The sequence below is a fragment of the Dryobates pubescens genome, chromosome 29, assembly GCF_014839835.1.
Source record: "Dryobates pubescens isolate bDryPub1 chromosome 29, bDryPub1.pri, whole genome shotgun sequence".
Taxonomy (NCBI): domain Eukaryota; kingdom Metazoa; phylum Chordata; class Aves; order Piciformes; family Picidae; genus Dryobates; species Dryobates pubescens.
This window is the reverse complement of record NC_071640.1, coordinates 5,298,123-5,316,718: the sequence shown is the minus strand read 5'-3', so window position 1 is coordinate 5,316,718 and position 18,596 is coordinate 5,298,123. Positions and strand designations below refer to the sequence as shown.

The 18,596-nt window shown below is 45.2% G+C and overlaps 1 protein-coding gene across 4 annotated transcripts in view; it reads right to left on the bottom strand.

Moving 5' to 3' along the window:
* The window catches only part of CRB2 (crumbs cell polarity complex component 2), a 45,788-nt gene that overhangs the window by 6,032 nt on the left and 21,160 nt on the right, over positions 1 to 18,596 (bottom strand). For all 4 annotated transcript variants that reach the window (XM_054174308.1, XM_009907472.2, XM_054174307.1 and 1 more), the window contains exons 3-10: positions 17,014 to 17,209; positions 16,366 to 16,505; positions 15,731 to 15,913; positions 14,690 to 14,803; positions 4,784 to 5,731; positions 3,445 to 4,001; positions 2,294 to 2,459; positions 819 to 1,686 (exon numbers count right to left, since the gene is read on the bottom strand). In XM_054174308.1, the coding sequence (XP_054030283.1) occupies positions 819 to 1,686; positions 2,294 to 2,459; positions 3,445 to 4,001; positions 4,784 to 5,731; positions 14,690 to 14,803; positions 15,731 to 15,913; positions 16,366 to 16,505; positions 17,014 to 17,209 (3,172 nt within the window). The remainder of the gene's footprint in view (positions 1 to 818; positions 1,687 to 2,293; positions 2,460 to 3,444; positions 4,002 to 4,783; positions 5,732 to 14,689; positions 14,804 to 15,730; positions 15,914 to 16,365; positions 16,506 to 17,013; positions 17,210 to 18,596) is intronic.

The following is an 18,596-nucleotide window of genomic DNA, read 5'->3' as shown; positions in this document are numbered from 1 at the left end:
CAACACACAGAACCAAGGCCCATACTTAGTGTGACAAGCAATGTCACAAAATACAAAGAAGCCCTTGGCTGAAGGAGCACTGTTTATCAGTCTAGGAATGCATCTGTACTTTTACGTCTTAGGAAAATGCTCGTCGGGGTAAGGCTTGCTTCAGAAGAGCTGGCAGCGGTGGGCACCTTCACCAGCACCAGCAGGCTGAGTGTCACTTTAAATTGGCTGTATGTCACTAGTAGCAGAACCAACCACCATCAGGAACAGGTAATCTCTACAAGCCAGCCTCAAAGGTCTATCATAACCAGCATACTAAGCCGAGATTATGGTACTGGGACCATAGTGTGCCCTAGATGCCACACTATCCCTCCAGGACATTGGTGCACCTGAAACTAGAACACAGCCTGCTCCATCCTCTGGAGCTGGAGGGCTTCTTTCACTTCATAAGGCCGGAGGGTTTTGGATTATTATGGGTTTTTTGTTAGTTCTGTCTTGTTTAAAATCACTACAGGAACATGCCAGAGGGAAGTCAAATACTGGAGAAAGGGGATTTCTCGGGGAAGGAAGAGGGAAGCGATAACAGGCTACAGTGCCTGACCTTCAAATAGCTCTGAAATGTACCATGGGGATAACCCACATAAAAAGGGTCCTTATCCTGTATGAAGCTGAGCAACTTTCAGTGGGGATTTGGACCTGGACAGCATCTTCCAATTCACAGCAGAATTTGGGTGCTTTACCCAGACACTTGCAATGAAAAGTTTTCCCAAAGTAAAGTCCCATTTATATGGGGACTCCCCTGACCACCACAAACCATCCAGCACACTTACTCGCAGCGAGGTCCTGAAAACTGAGGAGGGCACTTGCAGGAGTAGCCATAGACCCCATCGACACAGGTAGCTCCGTTCCGGCACTGGTGCCGGATGCAGTCGTCGACGTTGATGTCACACCTCTTGCCAATGAAGCCCCTGAAGCACTCACACTGAAAATCTGCCACTGCGTCAACACAGTCCCCGTGAACACATGGGTTTGACTGGCAGTCATCAATGTTGGACTCGCAGAGCAAACCCCCCCAGCCAGCACTGCAGGCACAGCTGAAGGAATTGAACAAGTCCTTGCAGGTGCCAGCATTGAGGCATGGGCTGGAAGCACAAACATCAGCCCCAGAGCAGCCCAGCTGGATGGTTCTGCTGCTGGATTGCTGGAACTGTTCTGGCTGGGGGTAGGAGAGATGGGCAGTGAATGGCAGGTAGATCCCCCCTATGTTCACTTGTCCGAGGCAGCCTGTGAAATTTTCAGCTACAACTATCAGTGCATTGTTCTTTAGGAAGTCCAAGTTCCCAGCATTTCCCTGCAGAGTCACATTAACAGACCCATCCAACTGAAACAGCCATCTGGAAGACAGTGCAGATGGCTCCTCCATAGACACAGAGAGGGTGTGCCAGGCACCATCCGTGACCGACTGCGGACTCAGGAAGCTGACACCTTCGATGCTATTCCCACTCCTGATGTCAATGAGCAGGGAGGAGTTCTTAATGGCTATCTGGAGGGAATCCACTTCTTCCACAGCCCGAAGCAGAACAGCATCTTCATCCCTGGTCCTGAAATCCACATGGAGGCTGCTCAGAGTTCTAGTCACTGACACATTGGTGGTGAATTCAACAGTAGTGTAACTATTAAACGTTGCATTAGCCAGACCTATAAACAAAGGGGTAGAGCATAAGGAATTTGAAAGACAACTGGTGTCATGTTTGAGGCAGACCGATGGTAAACTCCTGGCAGGTTCTTTCCCTTAAGAATCATGTAAGCTCAGCATGAGGAGGATTACAGGCCTAGCTGCTGCCATCCTTAAAGCTCTTCCTGTTTACAGTTGCAGCTCTGATAATACCCAGCTCCTGTATAGCAATCTCTGTCCCTCTGAACTGCACAAAAATACAATTTCCCTTTTACTGCCAAAAACCCAAGAACCAGGAAAGTAATCACCTGCAGCCAGTGCCAGAGATGGGAACACCCCAACATACCGAGTTCCAGGACACTTTACAGCCACTAGACAACACTGGGACATTGTTAGCTAGCTAGGTTTCCTTCATTCTCCATGGTTCTGACTCTGGAGGAAACAACAGACCCATTTGCAATGCTTAATTGGGTTCTACTTGGTGCAGACTGCTTCAAGAGCATGTACCTGGGCACCATTCCATTTAGCAGCATGTCTTTGTATTTCATGCAACAGTGCTAACCAGCAGTGCTGCTAGAGACAGTGAAGGTTGGGGATCTTACCAGCACATGAGCAGGGAGCAGTACTTACACACATATCCTGCTAGAACATCTATACAGGTGGTAGCTTCAGGACATGGGTCACTTTCACACCAGACTCTCTCCTCACAGAATTTCCCAGTGAAGTTTGCTGGACAGCTGCAATGGAAATCATTCCAAGTGACAGTGCATCTGCCACCATTCTGACATGGTTCAGACTGAAAAACAAAACGGTAGACTTTAGGAGCAGTGTAATTCATCCTTGGATCTAAAAAAACTTAGTAGAAGGAAATGTGACAACAGAGATTAGCATGAACAGCACTTGAAACAGGAAAGAAGGGTAGTTAGAGACTCCACAGCAGTGAAGGAAGCAACAGGGTCTCTGCATGAGAAGTTCCTGTCCTTCCCTGTGTGCACTGCTGATCAACAGAAACTCCCCCGACAGAGTTCCATCCATTTGGAGAACAATGAAGCACAAAGGCAAAGGTCAGAAATAGGCAAAACGAGCTGCAATGCTCCTGAAAACCTCACAAAGTTCTCTGACTAGAAGGACACACCCGATTCCAGAAGTGTGATAACACTTTTTAGCACCAGGAGCTTCAAGAAGGGCAAAATTCAGTAATTCAGCCTGGAGAAAGATCCAGGGAGACTTTATTGTGGCCTTTCAGTACATGAAGGGGCCTATAAGAAAGATAGGGACAGACATTTTAGCATGGCTGTTGTGACAGGACAAGGAGTGATAGGTTTAAAATAGAAGAGGGAGATTTAGACTAGAGTGAAGGGGAAAAGAATTACAATGAGGGTGGTGAAACACCAGTCCAGGTTGCCCAGAGAGGGGCATTGCAGGTCAGGCTGGATGCGGCTCTGGGCAGCCTGCTCTACTTGAAGATGTCCCTGCTGACTGCAGAGGCATTGGACCAGAGGAGTTTAAAGATCCCTTCCAACCCAAACCCTTCTGTGATTCTTATGATTCTATAAAGTCAGGGACTATGGCCTCCCCAGCTTCATGTGTGGCATAAAGGAGAGAGTTTCTGATCTACGGGCACCCAGAGACTGTTCCCTTGAACTGTTGTTGCTGAATCAAGGAATTCCTAAGGGAAGAAGTTGTTGTGCAATTGCTATAGAATGAAGGGAGAACTGTTCTGTAATCACAGAACTCTAACAACCAACTGCACACATGCAGACAAACAAGAGATGTCATACCTTGCAGGTGTCATCAGAGATGCAGCCCTTCAGAAGATTGTCATTTAGAGTCCTATTGAGTTCCTGTGGCAGACTGTAGTTCTCCACCTGAAACAACTGTATGTGGTGGCTGTTCAGCTGGATGTCCTGCAAACAGCCTTTAAAATAGCCTCCCCACTTATCAGTGCTCTCTGGGTTGGGATGTCCACCAATGTACACTTCATAACCAGCTAAAAGAGGTCTTGCTAGGAGCTGTCCTAGCTCCACATATGAGTCTGATTGGTGAGCACTAACAATTCCTCCTTGGAAAGAAAGAGCTACCAAGTGTTTTCTCCCATCCACCAAATTTTCTGGAAACATCACAGCACCTGCAGACACCATCTCTATCTTCAGCTTGCCATTCTTCAAGTAGATGGTGAGGCAGGGGTGAGTTTCATTGCTGATCTGCAATAGCAAGCCATTAGGTTTCCTACTACGAATGAAAAAGGAGACGTTGAAGTCTGCACCGAGGCTGTCAGAAAGGGTGAAAGAGGCAAAGCTGGTGGAGTTCTCTACGCCAAATGTTGCTGCTGGGCGCTCTGAAAGAAAAGGAACATACAACAGCTCAATGGCAAGGGGAATGCAGCTGGCACAGGGACATGCTGAGCTGCAACTCCTTTCTACCCAACATTTTCAACGTGCATCAGGGTAATTATACTATCTCCCCATCCAGACCTGGGACGTTAAGAAGTGAATGTGTCCTTGCTTTCTCTGGAGGACAGGAATTCAAGCACCCATACAACCAAGAGGGAATCACAGGTCTAGGAGAGTCCTCATCACCTAGAAGATTTACTCAAGGACTATTAAGCTACCAAGTCGCTTTTAAAATTAATGAATTTGGTAACAGCAGAACAAGTTGCCAGGCTTTGGGCTCAGGGCTAAAACAAAAAACTGGGACAATATTAATATAAAGCCTTGCAGGAACAGAAAAAATGCTAATCAATGATTTGAACTCAAAATTGTCAAAGACCTTCCTTTAACAATGTATTTTATCTATAAAGCAATACACTCCTATTCATCCTCAGCTCAGAAGCTCAACATCTCACAGTATAACAATTTCCCTCCTCTCCTGAATTTACATAGATCTGATAAAAAGATGAAGCCAGAGCCTCTGGCTCATCGAGGAACCATATCTGCACCACAAAACTGACAGTCATTCCTGCAGGAACAACTGACACAAAAGGGATCAATAAAGTTTTATCTACAGGATGTCTTGCTTCCACTTTTCCACTGGTCAAGTAGAAAATACAGCTTTCAGAGCTAGCATCCATGCTTATCTAGCACCTTAGAAGCACCAAGTAATAGAGGAGGTGGCACTTACCGTATGTGCAAGCTGGGCCTCCATAAGGCCTGGAGCAGTCACACCTGAAGGTTGTCCAAAGGTCCACACACAGGCCTCCATGAAAGCAGGGCTGGGAGAGGCACCACTCTGTCCGGTCACAACCCTGCTGCACTGGGGAGGATTCACCCATAGGTAGATCCTCTGGAAGCACAGTTTCAGCATCAACCTGAAGGTCCTCCAGGCAGCCAACAAAGCCTTGCTGGCTCTGTGTGTTGTTTACCATTGGCTCATCAGCACCTCCAACATACAAGTTCAGGAAGGCATGTGGGATCAGAACAGTGCCACTGGGGATAGGAGAGCTCTTCAGGCAGACACCTGCGTCACAAGACTCATGCCAGAGCTTTAGCTGCACAGTGTCATGTAGAACAATTTCAACTTTATGCCACTGGCCATCATCAACTCTCAGCCCCTCCAGGAGCAGCGTGTACCCAACATCCTCCCTCTTCAGTTCTGCATGCAGAATGCCACCCAAGAGCTCCAGGAACAAGTATTCAGCTTCATGGCCTCGGTAAAAAAGGATAGCGCTGGGCAAGGTGGTTCGGAACCGGAGGGACACGCTGGCAAGCTGATCTCCTGCTATGGCCCTCCTGCTCTGATTGTTCACGGGCAGCTCAATGAGGAGATACCCTCTGGAAGCAAAGGAAAACGTTGTTGGTGTTGAGCATGTGGCATCATAGAAACCAGGCTGGCACTGGCACAGGTGGCCATGGCTCTCAGCTTGGTAGGTTGGGATGCACAAGGCCTCATTTTGGCAGTCGTGTGTCTGGCACCCAGTGAGCTTGACAGAGCAGTTCTTCCCTCCCCAGATAATGCCATCCTGGCTAGGGGCACAGTGGCAGGTATAGTCAGCAATGCCATCCTCACAGACAGCTCCATTCTTGCAGGGACCCTCCTCACACTCATTGATGTTAACAGCACATTCCACACCTGCGAAAGAGATTTAGAGAGGGGATCTCACTGCCAGGGACTGCGATTCCCTTCCCCAGAGCAAGCCTGCCAGGCACAGACTGCCCTCCCAGCACTGCTGCTCCCTGAGCCATTCTCTTCTGGGAACCACCAAAAGACCAAGAGCTGCCAGCCAGAAGCCCCACAGTCACCACTGACAGAACAGCAAGAAAAACACTTTGGTGCTGTCCTCCCCAGATGCTGAAGAGAAAGTGCTATTTTTAGAGGAGCCTACATCATCCCAGAGACAACTGTCCTCTCCCAGACAATCTCAAACACCACATGCAGAGGACGTTAGAGGGACAAAACAGACAAGGACTTTATGCTTCTTTCATAATAGATTTGGTACTCAGATTAAGTCTACAGATCTGACCCAATCATGTTCCAGGCACCTTTGCAGACAGCATTAAAATAGGAAGTTACTGGAAAGCCTGTTCAGAAAATTCAAATTCCCAGATGATTCTCCAGTTGTAAAATGCTCACAAAACTCCATTCCTTACCAAATTACAAACAAAACATGCTCCACAGGCACTTTTCCACACTTGCACTATGTTGATTTCAGTTCTGTCCAGTCCTGCAGAACTGAACTGGGTGAAAAGTACTACACTGCAGCTCATCTGTCTCCTCCAGGCACATGGACCCCAGTAGGGCTCAAGTAAATTACAAGACATTAGACTCAAATCTGGTTAATGAAAATCTGTCATTTTCCTGAGCATCTCCAGACTGACAGAAGAGCCCTTCTGAACCAGTTCACTTTAGCCCATAACATTGGTTTTCACTAATCTTCAGAGACAGTCACACAGATAAACCAAGCATGGATTATCCCAATCTAATAGCATTACACGCTGAATCTAGCCAGCAAGCACAACGGGGACAGCAGAAAAAAAGAGAAGGAATTCACACACAAAGGAGGGGAATCAAAACACAAAAGACATTTGGAAAGAAAAGCCACTAGACAGAATGTGCACGTCAAAGAGATTAGAGAGCTGCCTGAGGGAAAGAGATGAGGGGAGATGGGGCATTAGGAGCACTGGAGCTGGACTTGATGTGTGATTTAAAAAAACCATCCAACAAACAAGTTAGCAAAGATACAGGCTTCTGCTCATCAGCAGTGCCTCCCAGGCAGCCTCACACCCTAGCACCCTGCTGTCTCTTTGCTCTTTCTAGCCCCAGTGTTTGGTTGCTGTTACCAGAGCTATCTCTGCAGATAGGCGAAGAGTCAGCTTCCAGTTCCAAAATGTCGGTTTGTGTCAGTGTAGGGACACAACATGTATGGAGCTCTGAGAAGCACTGAAAGAGAAATGGAAGGCTCTGGTAATTCTGCATGTTCCACCTATGCTAGAGCTGTTCTGCAGGCCACATCACCTTGGATTCTACTAAGACATAGGTCTCCACTGATGTGAGCTGGAAGAGAGCTGCTGTGCAGTGCCTGTGGAAAAGCACTGAATTTGGGCAGTAAGATGTGCTTTGGAGAGCACCTCAGCCAATGGACAGAGTTGCTAATACTAGCTCAGGAGAGCTTTTCACTCCAGCTGTTAATGCCAGGCTTGCTCAGCACACAGAACCTGGGGTGTGATCTTACCTGCAGAGGAAGCAGCAAGGGTAGGATTAAGACTTCATCACAAAGCTATGGCCACACCTGAAGGAAATGCGCTGGAATAAATAGAGTATAATGGACATCTCTGGGCCTGGAGGGTCCCAGTCTGAGTGAAGATTAGAAGACTTCAGCTGGAATTAAGAAAACTCAATAGAGCAGTAGAACTACATGGAGTGGGTGCTCTGAGTTAACAGTGCATAGGAGGGCTCTCAAAACTGCAAGAGGCAAGTTGTAGATTTAAGGGGAAAGGCTGTTGGGATGGCAACAAAAAGAGTTGGTATAGCCCCAAATTCTTGAGATGCTGCTCATTTCAGATCTGAGCTGTTGATGTTTACCAGGGCAAAAAGCAGAAGACAGTACTGGTTAGGATAACAAAGGGAGAGAAGCTAAGAAGTTTTGCATTTCTGAGAAGGCTGGGAGGCAGGGTGAGAGGCTCATTTCCCTGTATCACATTCCTGTCCAGGTCTCTGCAGATAGTGGGATCTCCCCATGGAGCAGCAGGAACACCTGCCTGGGCTGTTCCCACCCCCCGGCTGACACCTGTGGGGTGAGAGCTTCACTCCAGGCAGCAAATTACTCCCTAGGGTGAGTGCACAACCCTAGGCTGGTGGCTAATTAAACACCAAGCATTCCCAGGGGATGCAGCTGGTTTGATTTCTGAGCTGCTTGTTTGAAATGGGTGAAAAGAAGCAGCTGACTCTTCAGGACTTTACACACTGCTGTCTAACATTGGAGCTTACAATCAGGCAAAGGTAACATTCAGCAGCAGAGAAAGGAGGGCAGCTCTTCCTAGAGGAACGAGCACGGCTCTCACTGTTCCTGCCAGCAAACAGCCAGCCTGCATAGGACTGAAGCAGGACAAGGAACATGCCTCTAAAACACCGCGTTGTGTCTTCCTGCCCTCCCAGAAGCCAGTGCAGTGCCAGACTGGATGTGGAGCAGATTTTAAAGCAAAGTGATAACAAAGGAGAATCTGCAAGAGTTCTAAAAACCTGGCTAACAACCAATTTTTCCTGGAAGCCCTTGTTGAACAGTTACCCAATGCTACATCTCTAACTCCTTATATGGCTGACAGAGACTGTACTTTTTCTTCTAGAACCAGCTCTTGCCCTCTCTCCTCTTTCATTATCACCAATAATTTTCATCAACTGTGTTTAAACAGTTGATGGCTTTCTGTTGCTTATTTGCTTCCTAGATGATAATTTCAAGGCCTCTAACTTGGCTGCAAATGACAGTGTAAATGAAGAAGGCAATACCAGCAAAATAAAGGAACTTTTCCATACTTAAAAAAATACAACTTTTGCTGCAGGCCATTACAGATTAAAACAAAGGAGGAGGATGACTCCATTTAACAAAACAAGTTAGTCTTAGGTGGTCTTCTCTGTTCCCTCCAAATATCTTAGGTCAAATGTTTACTATTATTTGAACTATCAATAGTAAGAACAGTGTTACCTGTCTGACTCATGACATCATTAGGAGACTTCAGAACTTTGAATGAGTTTCTTATCTAATTAAGGACTAACAAAGGCAAAACAGTGGAACTTGTTATCTGGAAATCAGATAAGTGTTATTTAAAAGGCTGCTATCTGGACACAAGTATTTTCAAACATTCCAGTTAATTTAGCAGTGTTTAAACTAACAGTCCCAAACCAACAACCCCCAGGGGCTGGGTCAGAAACAGACAGAAGCCTCTGAGCATTAGCAGCCTGCAGTATTTTCAAACACGAATCTATTCATTGCATTCTAAAGTGCTACCAATGTGGTGAGAACAGTCTTGTTCCACCAATCCAAGTGTTAGTGAAATCCATACAGCTCACCATTCCCTGGATGAAGGTCATGATTTACTAACTGCTAGCAATAAGCAGAGATTTATTTTATACAGTGCAAGAATCATAAACTTCAAGAGATACTTAGTATGTTAAAAGAATAAGCACGTATCAAGAAAGATATTCTAATTGAGCTGTCATACACTACAAAAAACCTTGGAGGGCAAGGTCTATTCATGGGCCCGATCTTGAAACGTGAATTCAGTGGGGCTTCCCAGCCAGCCCCGGCTTGCCCTTTCCTGCAAGACAGCTGAATTCCTAGCAACCTTTCCCCGGTGCATCCTAATTAGGGTTTGTATTATTATTATCAAAAGAAAAAAGGAGGGGAGGGAGAGAGGGGAGAGAGAGAGAATTAGCCACAACAAACGGACCCCGAGACAATTATATTTGTACAATTACTGCCATTTCCATGGCAACACACTGCTTTGACCTCTCTCCCACCGTGCATTACTACTCAAGGAGACAGTGGGGGAGGAGATGTGGAAGGGCATGGGCCAGCAAAGGGTTTGTCCTCTGAGTTAAAACAGAAAGTACTGCTCAATAACGGAGTTTTAAATCATGAAAGGAAAAAGGGAAATTACAAACAAAGTCTGTAAAAAGCAAAACTAAGGTTTCACAGAACTACCAGGGAGACATCTGTGTGTTTACTCAGGACACCTGAATACAAAGCAAGAACCCACGGCCTGGAACACCCTGGATTTGATTACCACACAAGAGCAGGGCATAAACGGAGCAGAGATGCACAGGCAGCTTGCTGACAGCTCTGCATTCATCTTGCGGCAACAAGGAAATTCCTTGCCTGAAAGTTTCCAAAACAGAACTTTAGGTCTCTTCAAAACAAAAACATTCTTCCTTTCTACTCAGTTCTTGCTCCTTCTCATGCCTCCAGCTACCACGACTCACACGGCCAGCTCTCTGCTCTGGGCAAGCACGCAAACATTCAGGACACACTGCAATTACTGTATAGATCTCATTACCTGCTAGCAGAAAAATTCCCTTCAGGATCACGCCAATCAGCACAGATTTCATGGCCGACTCCTTGCGGACATTTGTGACAGTAAAGGGGAAAAAAAAGAGGGTGAATGCGGGGGGAGGAATGGCAAAAAAGGCTGGACTGAAACAGCAGATCGTGTGTAAGCGCTCCCTGATGCCAGTCAGACAAAAAGGGATTGGAGATGAAACCAGCCAATATAGAAGAGACCTGTGCTGTGTGAGATCTAATCCAGCCCTGCTCTAAACCTCCCCAGCTGGCCTCTGTCAGTGCTGACATGAAGAATGTGTACTCACAGCTCTCCTCGCCCAGTGCATTACAGTAATACCCTGCAATATCCACAGCATTATCTCCAGCAATCTCTTGCCCTTGCCACCTCCCAGGTGAACCTGCCAAATTCCATGAATAAGCCCAAAATATAGATTTTACTTTTTTATAGGCTAAGCCAAGAAGCTGCATTTCCACCACTGTGTAATATCCAAACCATATGAATAGGGTTGCAAGTGTAGAGTGCAGCCTGCGCCCTGCTGTGCATTCAATACCTTCCTTAATCAGGGACTAGCACTTCATGTGTCCTGTTCTGTGCAGTTGGGAGCACAAACATTCCTGCTCTGCAATACTAACAAAGAAAAGTCTCAAGTTTTAACTGCTATGATCTGTTTCTCTGAAGTCAGAGTGAACAGTAGGAAATTCCCTGGATTACACTGACTGCCCTGGTTCAAGTATGGGGCTGCAGAATCAAAACTGTTTTCATTATTAGTAACCTTATAAAATTAGCTGCAGCAATCTCTTTTTCTCAGTGGTTCTTGGGTTATTTTGTCATTTCATGTTGTAAGAAGCCCAGAGAAGGTTCTTTGTTCTGTGAAGAAATGTTGTGTGGGAGCTTCTCCACAAATTTGGAGTCTCTCTTGGTATCAATGTCAGATCCAAGCAAACAAAAACTCCCCCATGTCAGAGTCTGGAATCCACGTTAGCTGTATCACTTTAAGATATTAAAAGAAAACATTCCAGCAACTCCTGTAGCTATTTTATTTTCTTCATTTCACTCAATCCAAACATGTCAGTCAGTTTCACAGATATTTTAAGTGGGAGGAATATGGTGTTTCTTTGGAGTCAAAAATTCTGTCATATCTGGGCCCTATGCACACACAGACCTATCCTGGAACTGATTTTGAATAATACCTGTATTTGCTAGTATGACCCTCCTGTTGTTGTTCAAGAGAAAACAAATGGGCAGCTTGTGTCCATTCAAGCTGCTGCTGCAACAATAAAGAGTAACAACTGTGAAGACCGAAAAACATTAAATCCCTCCAGAAGGGCCATGCAATGTGGAAGGGAAAATGGAAGGGAAGCAGAGAGGGGCTTACAAGTGTCCCCTAGCTTGCTTCAGCAACAGTCCTCTAATCTCTTTACTAGCTTAGCCTGTTAGCTACTCTTCCTGCAGAGGCTGCATATCTGAACCAAATCTGACATCAAGAAATACTTGCACAAAAAATTTTCAGCCTGCCCACAGGTGGTCAGAAGGAAGAGGCATCTCGCATTTACTTCACAATCCACAACCCAGGAAATTGAGTTGATTTGATCCAGGCTAGCATGATAACAGAGTTCTCATTTCTAACTGGCTACACAAAGGTATCAGACTTCTTTCAGGACAACTGACAAAAACATTCCAGCTGAAGACGGGTCAATAAGCAGTCCAGTTACATTGAGACATATTCACAATCCCAATCCCTCCCACACTTACCATCACATCACCTTCTGATTTCTCACCAGGGTAGAAGCATTCCTTGGCTACATACAAGAAAAGCTCAGAATTTTCCATGACCACAAGGTACCACTGCCAAGGGGTGTCTGCAGTTGAAGTGATCGTGCTCTTCCCCTCACTTCCAGGCTGCCCAGTGCCACAGCACTGTGGTTTAGGAAGTTGCCTTTAGAAAGGCAGCTTTGAAAGGAGGGGAAATATGAGAGGAAGCACTCATGCCATTTAAAAGTCTTTATAGAATGAAAGAGCTGAATGCCACTTAACCAATTGCATTCTTGCAGGTTAAAAATCAGGTCCCATTCCAAATTAGGGTACCTGTCTTTTTCATGTCCTAGCTTAAACTATTGCCTAGTATATACATGATCAAGAGAAACCATTTCTATGAATAATTAATTAATTTTGGAGTTTTTTCCTAAACCCCAGAATTTTCCTAATATGCTTTTTCTCTAGATCATTTCCAAGACCATGCAAGATTCATTCTCCTCCTTACTTCATTCAGCACCCAAGCAATCTTTTGATTCTTACTTCCTACATCCTCTCAGGGTACATCCTCTACTAAAGCACAAAGTAACACACTGAATAGATTCTTCAGGACCTATCCTGTAGGTCTCTCAGGAATGAGGCACTGCTTTTGCAGCACATGTATGTTTCAGAGAGCACTGGTTCTTCTCCCTGCACTGCTGTAGCCCAAGACAACAGCACTGAGGCAGTTCATTTGCAAAGACAGAATTTCTCCTGACTCACATTGTTATTCCAACACTCCCAAATTCCTAAGACTGAAGAAAATAAAACCTCCAGAAAGAACCCCAGCCACCCCAGCGGCTACTACTTCATCAGAGTAGCAAGTTCACTTTAATCAGCAGAGGCAGCTTAAACCCAAGTTCATGGCAGATCTAAGCTGCCACAGAAATGTGTTTTGAACAGAAACATTATGGGAAGCTTCACAAAGTTGTTCTGTGATCCTAATATGAAGTAATAAGCTGTTTACCCAGCATGACTGTACTGGGATTAATTGACAAAGGAGGGGAGATTAATTGCTATTATTTCCCTGTCAGCTTCACTCCTCCACACGCACTCACTGATCTCACAGACTGCTCCCAGCCTTTCAGTGTGTTAATGTGTCAGAACTACCTCAGCTGAGACAGTCCTTTACCAAAAGCTATACCCAGAAGAGCAACCTGCTTTAATCCCCTTCAAGTACTAATGAACCCAAATTTGATGCAACAGAATGAACTCTAGCACTCCTTTGCCCATCATCCTGTGTTTCTGTCAGCTTTTCTGCCCATGAGCATACTAAGACTTGGAAAGGATTACACAGATCTGCAGTTTGGTGAGGCACAATGGAATTCTGAACCCTGTGAGGGTGCTGGGGCACCGAAGGAGGAAAAGGGAACAGGGCACATATGTGCGTGGGAATTCTGACAAGTAGGATAAACTTCAAACTCTTTGGACAAGATCTTGCCTCACAAATACAGCACTGTAACTGCTCAAGGAAACAGTGATAAAGAGCTTAGATAAAAGCCTGTTCTCAAACATCTCACCTACAAAAGCAATTTTTTCTTGGCCTAGCCTAAATTAGGAATCCAAAACAAATGTAACAGGCCAGAGAGCCCCACAAAGGCTTCAGCCCAGTTCTAGAAGGTGTTAACTAGGAGCTGATTTGACATTTGGGAAATGAAAGCACCTGTATAATGAGTATGTCTTCCCAGAAAAGGGCTGGGCAGAATTACACCAACATAGCTCAACCACAATGACCACAGAAAGTAAAAGGAAAACTTTCCCATGCAATAAAGGCCTAAGACAGTCTCTGGAATGCTGCTACTTGCTGTTGCATGAAGTTAAAGCGACAAGGTTTTCTTCGGCCTTCAAGTTTTTCTTTTTTCCCCACGAGATGGCAGCCTAGTAACACTGCGAAAGGTTACATCCGCCGCTGAGACACACAAAGGCTCTGCTGGGGACCGCCTTTCTTACAAACTGTTACCGACGTTAAATTCCCCACAACAGAGAGTACACATGGAATTTACAGATGCAGAGGGCTGAAAGCGAATACTTTGAACTAAGATGAGGTTTGGTGTCAGTTAGCAGCGTACCTTCCCAAAAGAGATGACACACAACATGCACTGTTCCCTAATTTCTCAGCTAGAAAACAGATTCACAAGGGTCAAGCAGGGCATTTTTGTAAGAATCCAGACTCTCCATTCCCCTGTAAACAGAGAAGGCTTCATTTGCTCACATCACAAAGACCTGCTGACCTTCTAACACAGCAGATTACTGCCTTCAGTCAAAAACCACTGGCTCTTATCATCCAGGAGTTTTAGGGAATGGAGATGTTTTACAGATGGTTTAGGTGCTGGTGATCCAATCTGCTACAGTCAGTAGCTTCTGACTGAGGGCTGGTTTTGTTCACCTTTGTAGTACATGTATTAAAAAAAAAAAACATTTCTCCCAGTGAGCTTTAACTCCAGGATACAGATCCCCTAAGATATTTGGATCTTAGGCTCTTCTACATACTTGATCTTACATCTCAATACCTAGGTTCATAACCTACCAACTTACTTGACCAAAACCACATCACTTTCCTGAGGAATTTCAGCCCTGAACTGCAGACATCCCACTGCATCACTACCATGCTCCTCAGTTCATCTCAGTCCTGATCAGCAGCCTGGGCTACCAGCACTGGAATCCAGTTCTGCAGCCAGGCAGCAGCTGAGCACCAGTTAACCAGAAGGACGCAATTCCAGCCTCCCCCCTTCACCAGCATTACCTGAATAACCTGGCAGGCATCGACAAACGAAGCCATTAGTAAGGTCCACGCAGAGCCCTCCATTCTGACACGGCTGGGACTCACACTCATCAATGTTAGTAAAGCAGGTCTCCCCTTTAAAGTGAAAACACAGACATCTGAAGTGCACATGTTCATCAGAGAAAGAAAGAATGACAACTGCATCCATAATTTTTTTGCACTGTTTTTCTGAAAGTCATCCCAAAATGCAGAAGAATTTCTGGCACTACAGCATGTATCTCAAGCGCTCTGGCAATTAGGTGATAACACTGAAACGATTAGGGAAAATGAGGTGTGGAAAGGTCAAATGATTTTTCCAGTGTCATGAAAGGAAGCAGTGGCAGGATGAGAACTTCTGAACCATTCCCTTCTGTGCAGTAGTGGACCAAACTCTCACTTCTCTCTCAGAAAAGCCTAATGTAGTACTGTTTAGCTTCTTGTGCCAGGGAATTTCCCCAGCCGTTAAATCCAGCCTTTTATACATATCCGTAAAAGAGAGCAAGGGTGATGTTGCAGTTGAACATCCACAGAGCTTACAGCCCCAAGACCAAGACAGCAAGAACCCCCCTCCTTCCCACCCATTCTGATTATACAGTTGCTGTCATGACAGCAGTTTCATCAGGGAAACACCTAGAATAGTTATCTGGGACTCCAGGGAATTAGTTTTCCCTGATGAGGAGTCTCTCAGATCCCCTGTAGGGATGAATCCTGCCATATGCACAAAAGACTGACAAAGAGAAACCATCTTGGCATCTGCATAGCCAGAGGGCACACATCAAAGCACTTGGAAAGCGCAGAGGCTGTTGCCACAGCCTTCAGACAGGCTTGCTGGACAGGGAATGACATACTGCTGCCTGCAACAAAGTCATTCAGTGTATGAACGTTCCTGAAGCATCAGGCTGCTGCTCCCTCTGAAGAAGCAGCCTCTAAGTGATTTTGGTTGCACAGATAAGCTTCCTATCTCCTCAAACCATGCAGCAGCTATCAGGTACAAGCAGGATGAACATTTACTGCATAGCTCACCTGCAAAGCCTGGCTGGCATGAACAGAGGAAACCAGCTGCTTGGCTATAGCTGAAATTACTAGGGAAGTCAGGTAGTGTCCCATAATAGGCTTGGTTGGATCGCTGAAAGCATACACCTCCATTGTGACAGGGATCTGTTGCACACTCATCCACATCCTCTTCACAGTGCTGCCCTCTGTAACCTGTCAGAAGACATTGCACACATCACTGGAACTAGTCTCCCAAATACTGTGGCTGCCCATAAGGAGAGGATAAGATCCAGAAGATACTGCAGCTCATCTAGAAGGGAATCCCAAGGTCTGCCACTTTCTCCACTATGTCAAAATTAGGAGCCAAATAATCAATTAGCAGGACAGTACCATCTCATGATAGAAAAACACATGATGGGAAAAGGTAGGAAAAAGAAAACCGATTTTATGGCTGAGAATCAAGGTGCATTTCCCAGCAGTGAGGTCAAATGGATCTCAGGATGGCCTGTGAATGGCAGCCTCAGAGCTTCAGACAATTAAAAGGATCACACTGGACTAGGCAGTATGATCATTAATTCTTTCCTTCTTGAACACAGTAATTTAACATGTGCTTTCCCTTGCTGTATGCCTACATGTCAGCATAGCAAAACAGGTATCTAACCTACCTGGCCAGCAGGCACAGCTGTAATTTTTGATCCCCTCCACACATGTGGCATTGTTCAGACAGGGTTCAGAGGCACACTCCAGGATATCCAGCTCACAGTGGTCCCCCTCAAAGCCTGTGTCCCTGCAGTCACAATGGTAGCTGTGGGGCAGCAAAACAGAAAACTCCTAATCTGAAGCACAAAGCCGAGTACCAGGAAAGAGCAAACAGAACTAAGACAACAGGCCTCACCCATTTGGAGGGCAGAAGAAAAAGACAGTTCCAGCTGCACAAACAGGCCACACTGATAACAGAGCAGACAACCCTCAGCAGCCTCTGAGTTCACACCTTACCTGTGAAAAGGTAAATTCAGGTACACAGGTATGTTCTCAGCAGGTGCCTTTGCTGTTGGTGCACTTCAAATCACTTCCCTTTGTATCTGATATAGCAGCTGGAAGTGATAACAGGAATCTTTTGCTATCTTCCTTTATTCATCCTGGGACCTGCACCGCTGGGAGGGGCATTCTCACTGCCATAAATCACTCAGTTACTGCCACTGGGACCATTGGAATGTACATTTAAGGAAATCCAATCCCTCCCACAGAGGGAATTTCACAGGTTACACCACATATATCAGCAGCTAATTGCCCAAACAAGGCTGATTTCTCACCTGTTGATGAGGTCATGACATGTCCCATTGTGCTGGCACGGCTGGCTCACACATTCATCGATGTCCACCTCACAGTGGATCCCTTGGTAACCCGGTGTGCAGGTGCAGGTGTAGAACCCAACATGATCATTGCACAAGGCCCCATTCTGGCATGGATCTGAACCACATTCATCTATTTCAGCATCACAGTTCACACCTTTGTCACAAAACAAGAGAAATACCTGTGTTACAAATCCCTCAAAGTGTATCTGTGCTGCCTGGACTTCTGAGCTGCAATCACAAAAGCCATGTTATCAACCAAAATTGTCCAGCACAGTGATCCACTGTAATTTTACCACAAGAATATTGGGAGCTCATGAACAGCATGTAATTCTTACAAATTAGGATCTTTAAATAGTATTGCAAACAAAATTAATTTATCCAGACTTTTGGATTTCAGTCCTCAGTCAAAACTAGAAATAGTTTCCAGTATTGGGGAAGCTTTTGCCTCTTTCATTCAGGTTTTCTGAAGCAGCTGGTCAGTCAGCACATCACCAATAACACCCATTTACTGAGCAAGGCATGAAATCTTGATCTTGTATACAGTAATGAAAGCTGGTTTGGGATCCTTTGAGGGCAGAGATGGACAGAGAAGAATCACACTGCTAGTCAGCGTTACTTCAACTTTTATATATGATATAGCTCTTATAGTTTTAGTTAGATGTAGTACTCCTCATTTATGTGGCATTACTATTAATCATACCCAGTTGCATTTTGGGTAGGGGAAAAGTGTTTCCTGTTACCTGTTTCTCCAAAACTTTGTTCCATGTTTAAATAATATTTATAACTTGCTTTAAGATACCCAGGGAAAAAAGCATTAAAGCAGTGCAAAAGGATAATTACAGTGACACTAGATATTAGTAAATAATTTTATTGTGAAATGCTATTAAAAATTAGTGGTTACCTCAAATGCTACTAATCAAGAATAAACCCAAGTTGTGTATTTTTGGTCTGAAGATTCAACTTTCCCTGAAGGAATAGAAGACTTTTATGAACTATCTTACCGTACTCTGGATTGTCCGTGGCCTGGCATCACCTCCAAACTTTACTCATTACAGTGGCACCTGCCAATCCATCTAATCTCCCCTTCTTGGCAAAGGCTCACCACATGGTGGACATGGCCATCCTAATCCCAACGGAATGTGGGCCCCCTAATCTGCTGATTCAAGCTCGTCATTACCCACACAAAACTTCCTTCACCCACATTCCAGCTGTAAGCACCAGGAAACAACCAGGCCTTGCTAGCCAAAGGTGCTAGAACGTCTGCATAAAGCACTAGATCATAGGACAAAGCCTCATATCTGACATAAGAATAACTTGGAGCACCAGCTCCTCCAGCTGCCTGGGTCATTCTATCACTTCTTTGGCAGGAGAATCCCATGATCCTGAATTAAAAATTCAGCATTAAGATAAAAAAAGTAACTGTTTTGCAAGGACACACTTATGCTTGACACTCCAAATCAGTAGTAATCTTATGGCCTACACAGAAATTCTATTTTTTTCTCCTTCATCTCTTCAATTTTATCAGAGTGAGTCAGCATCAA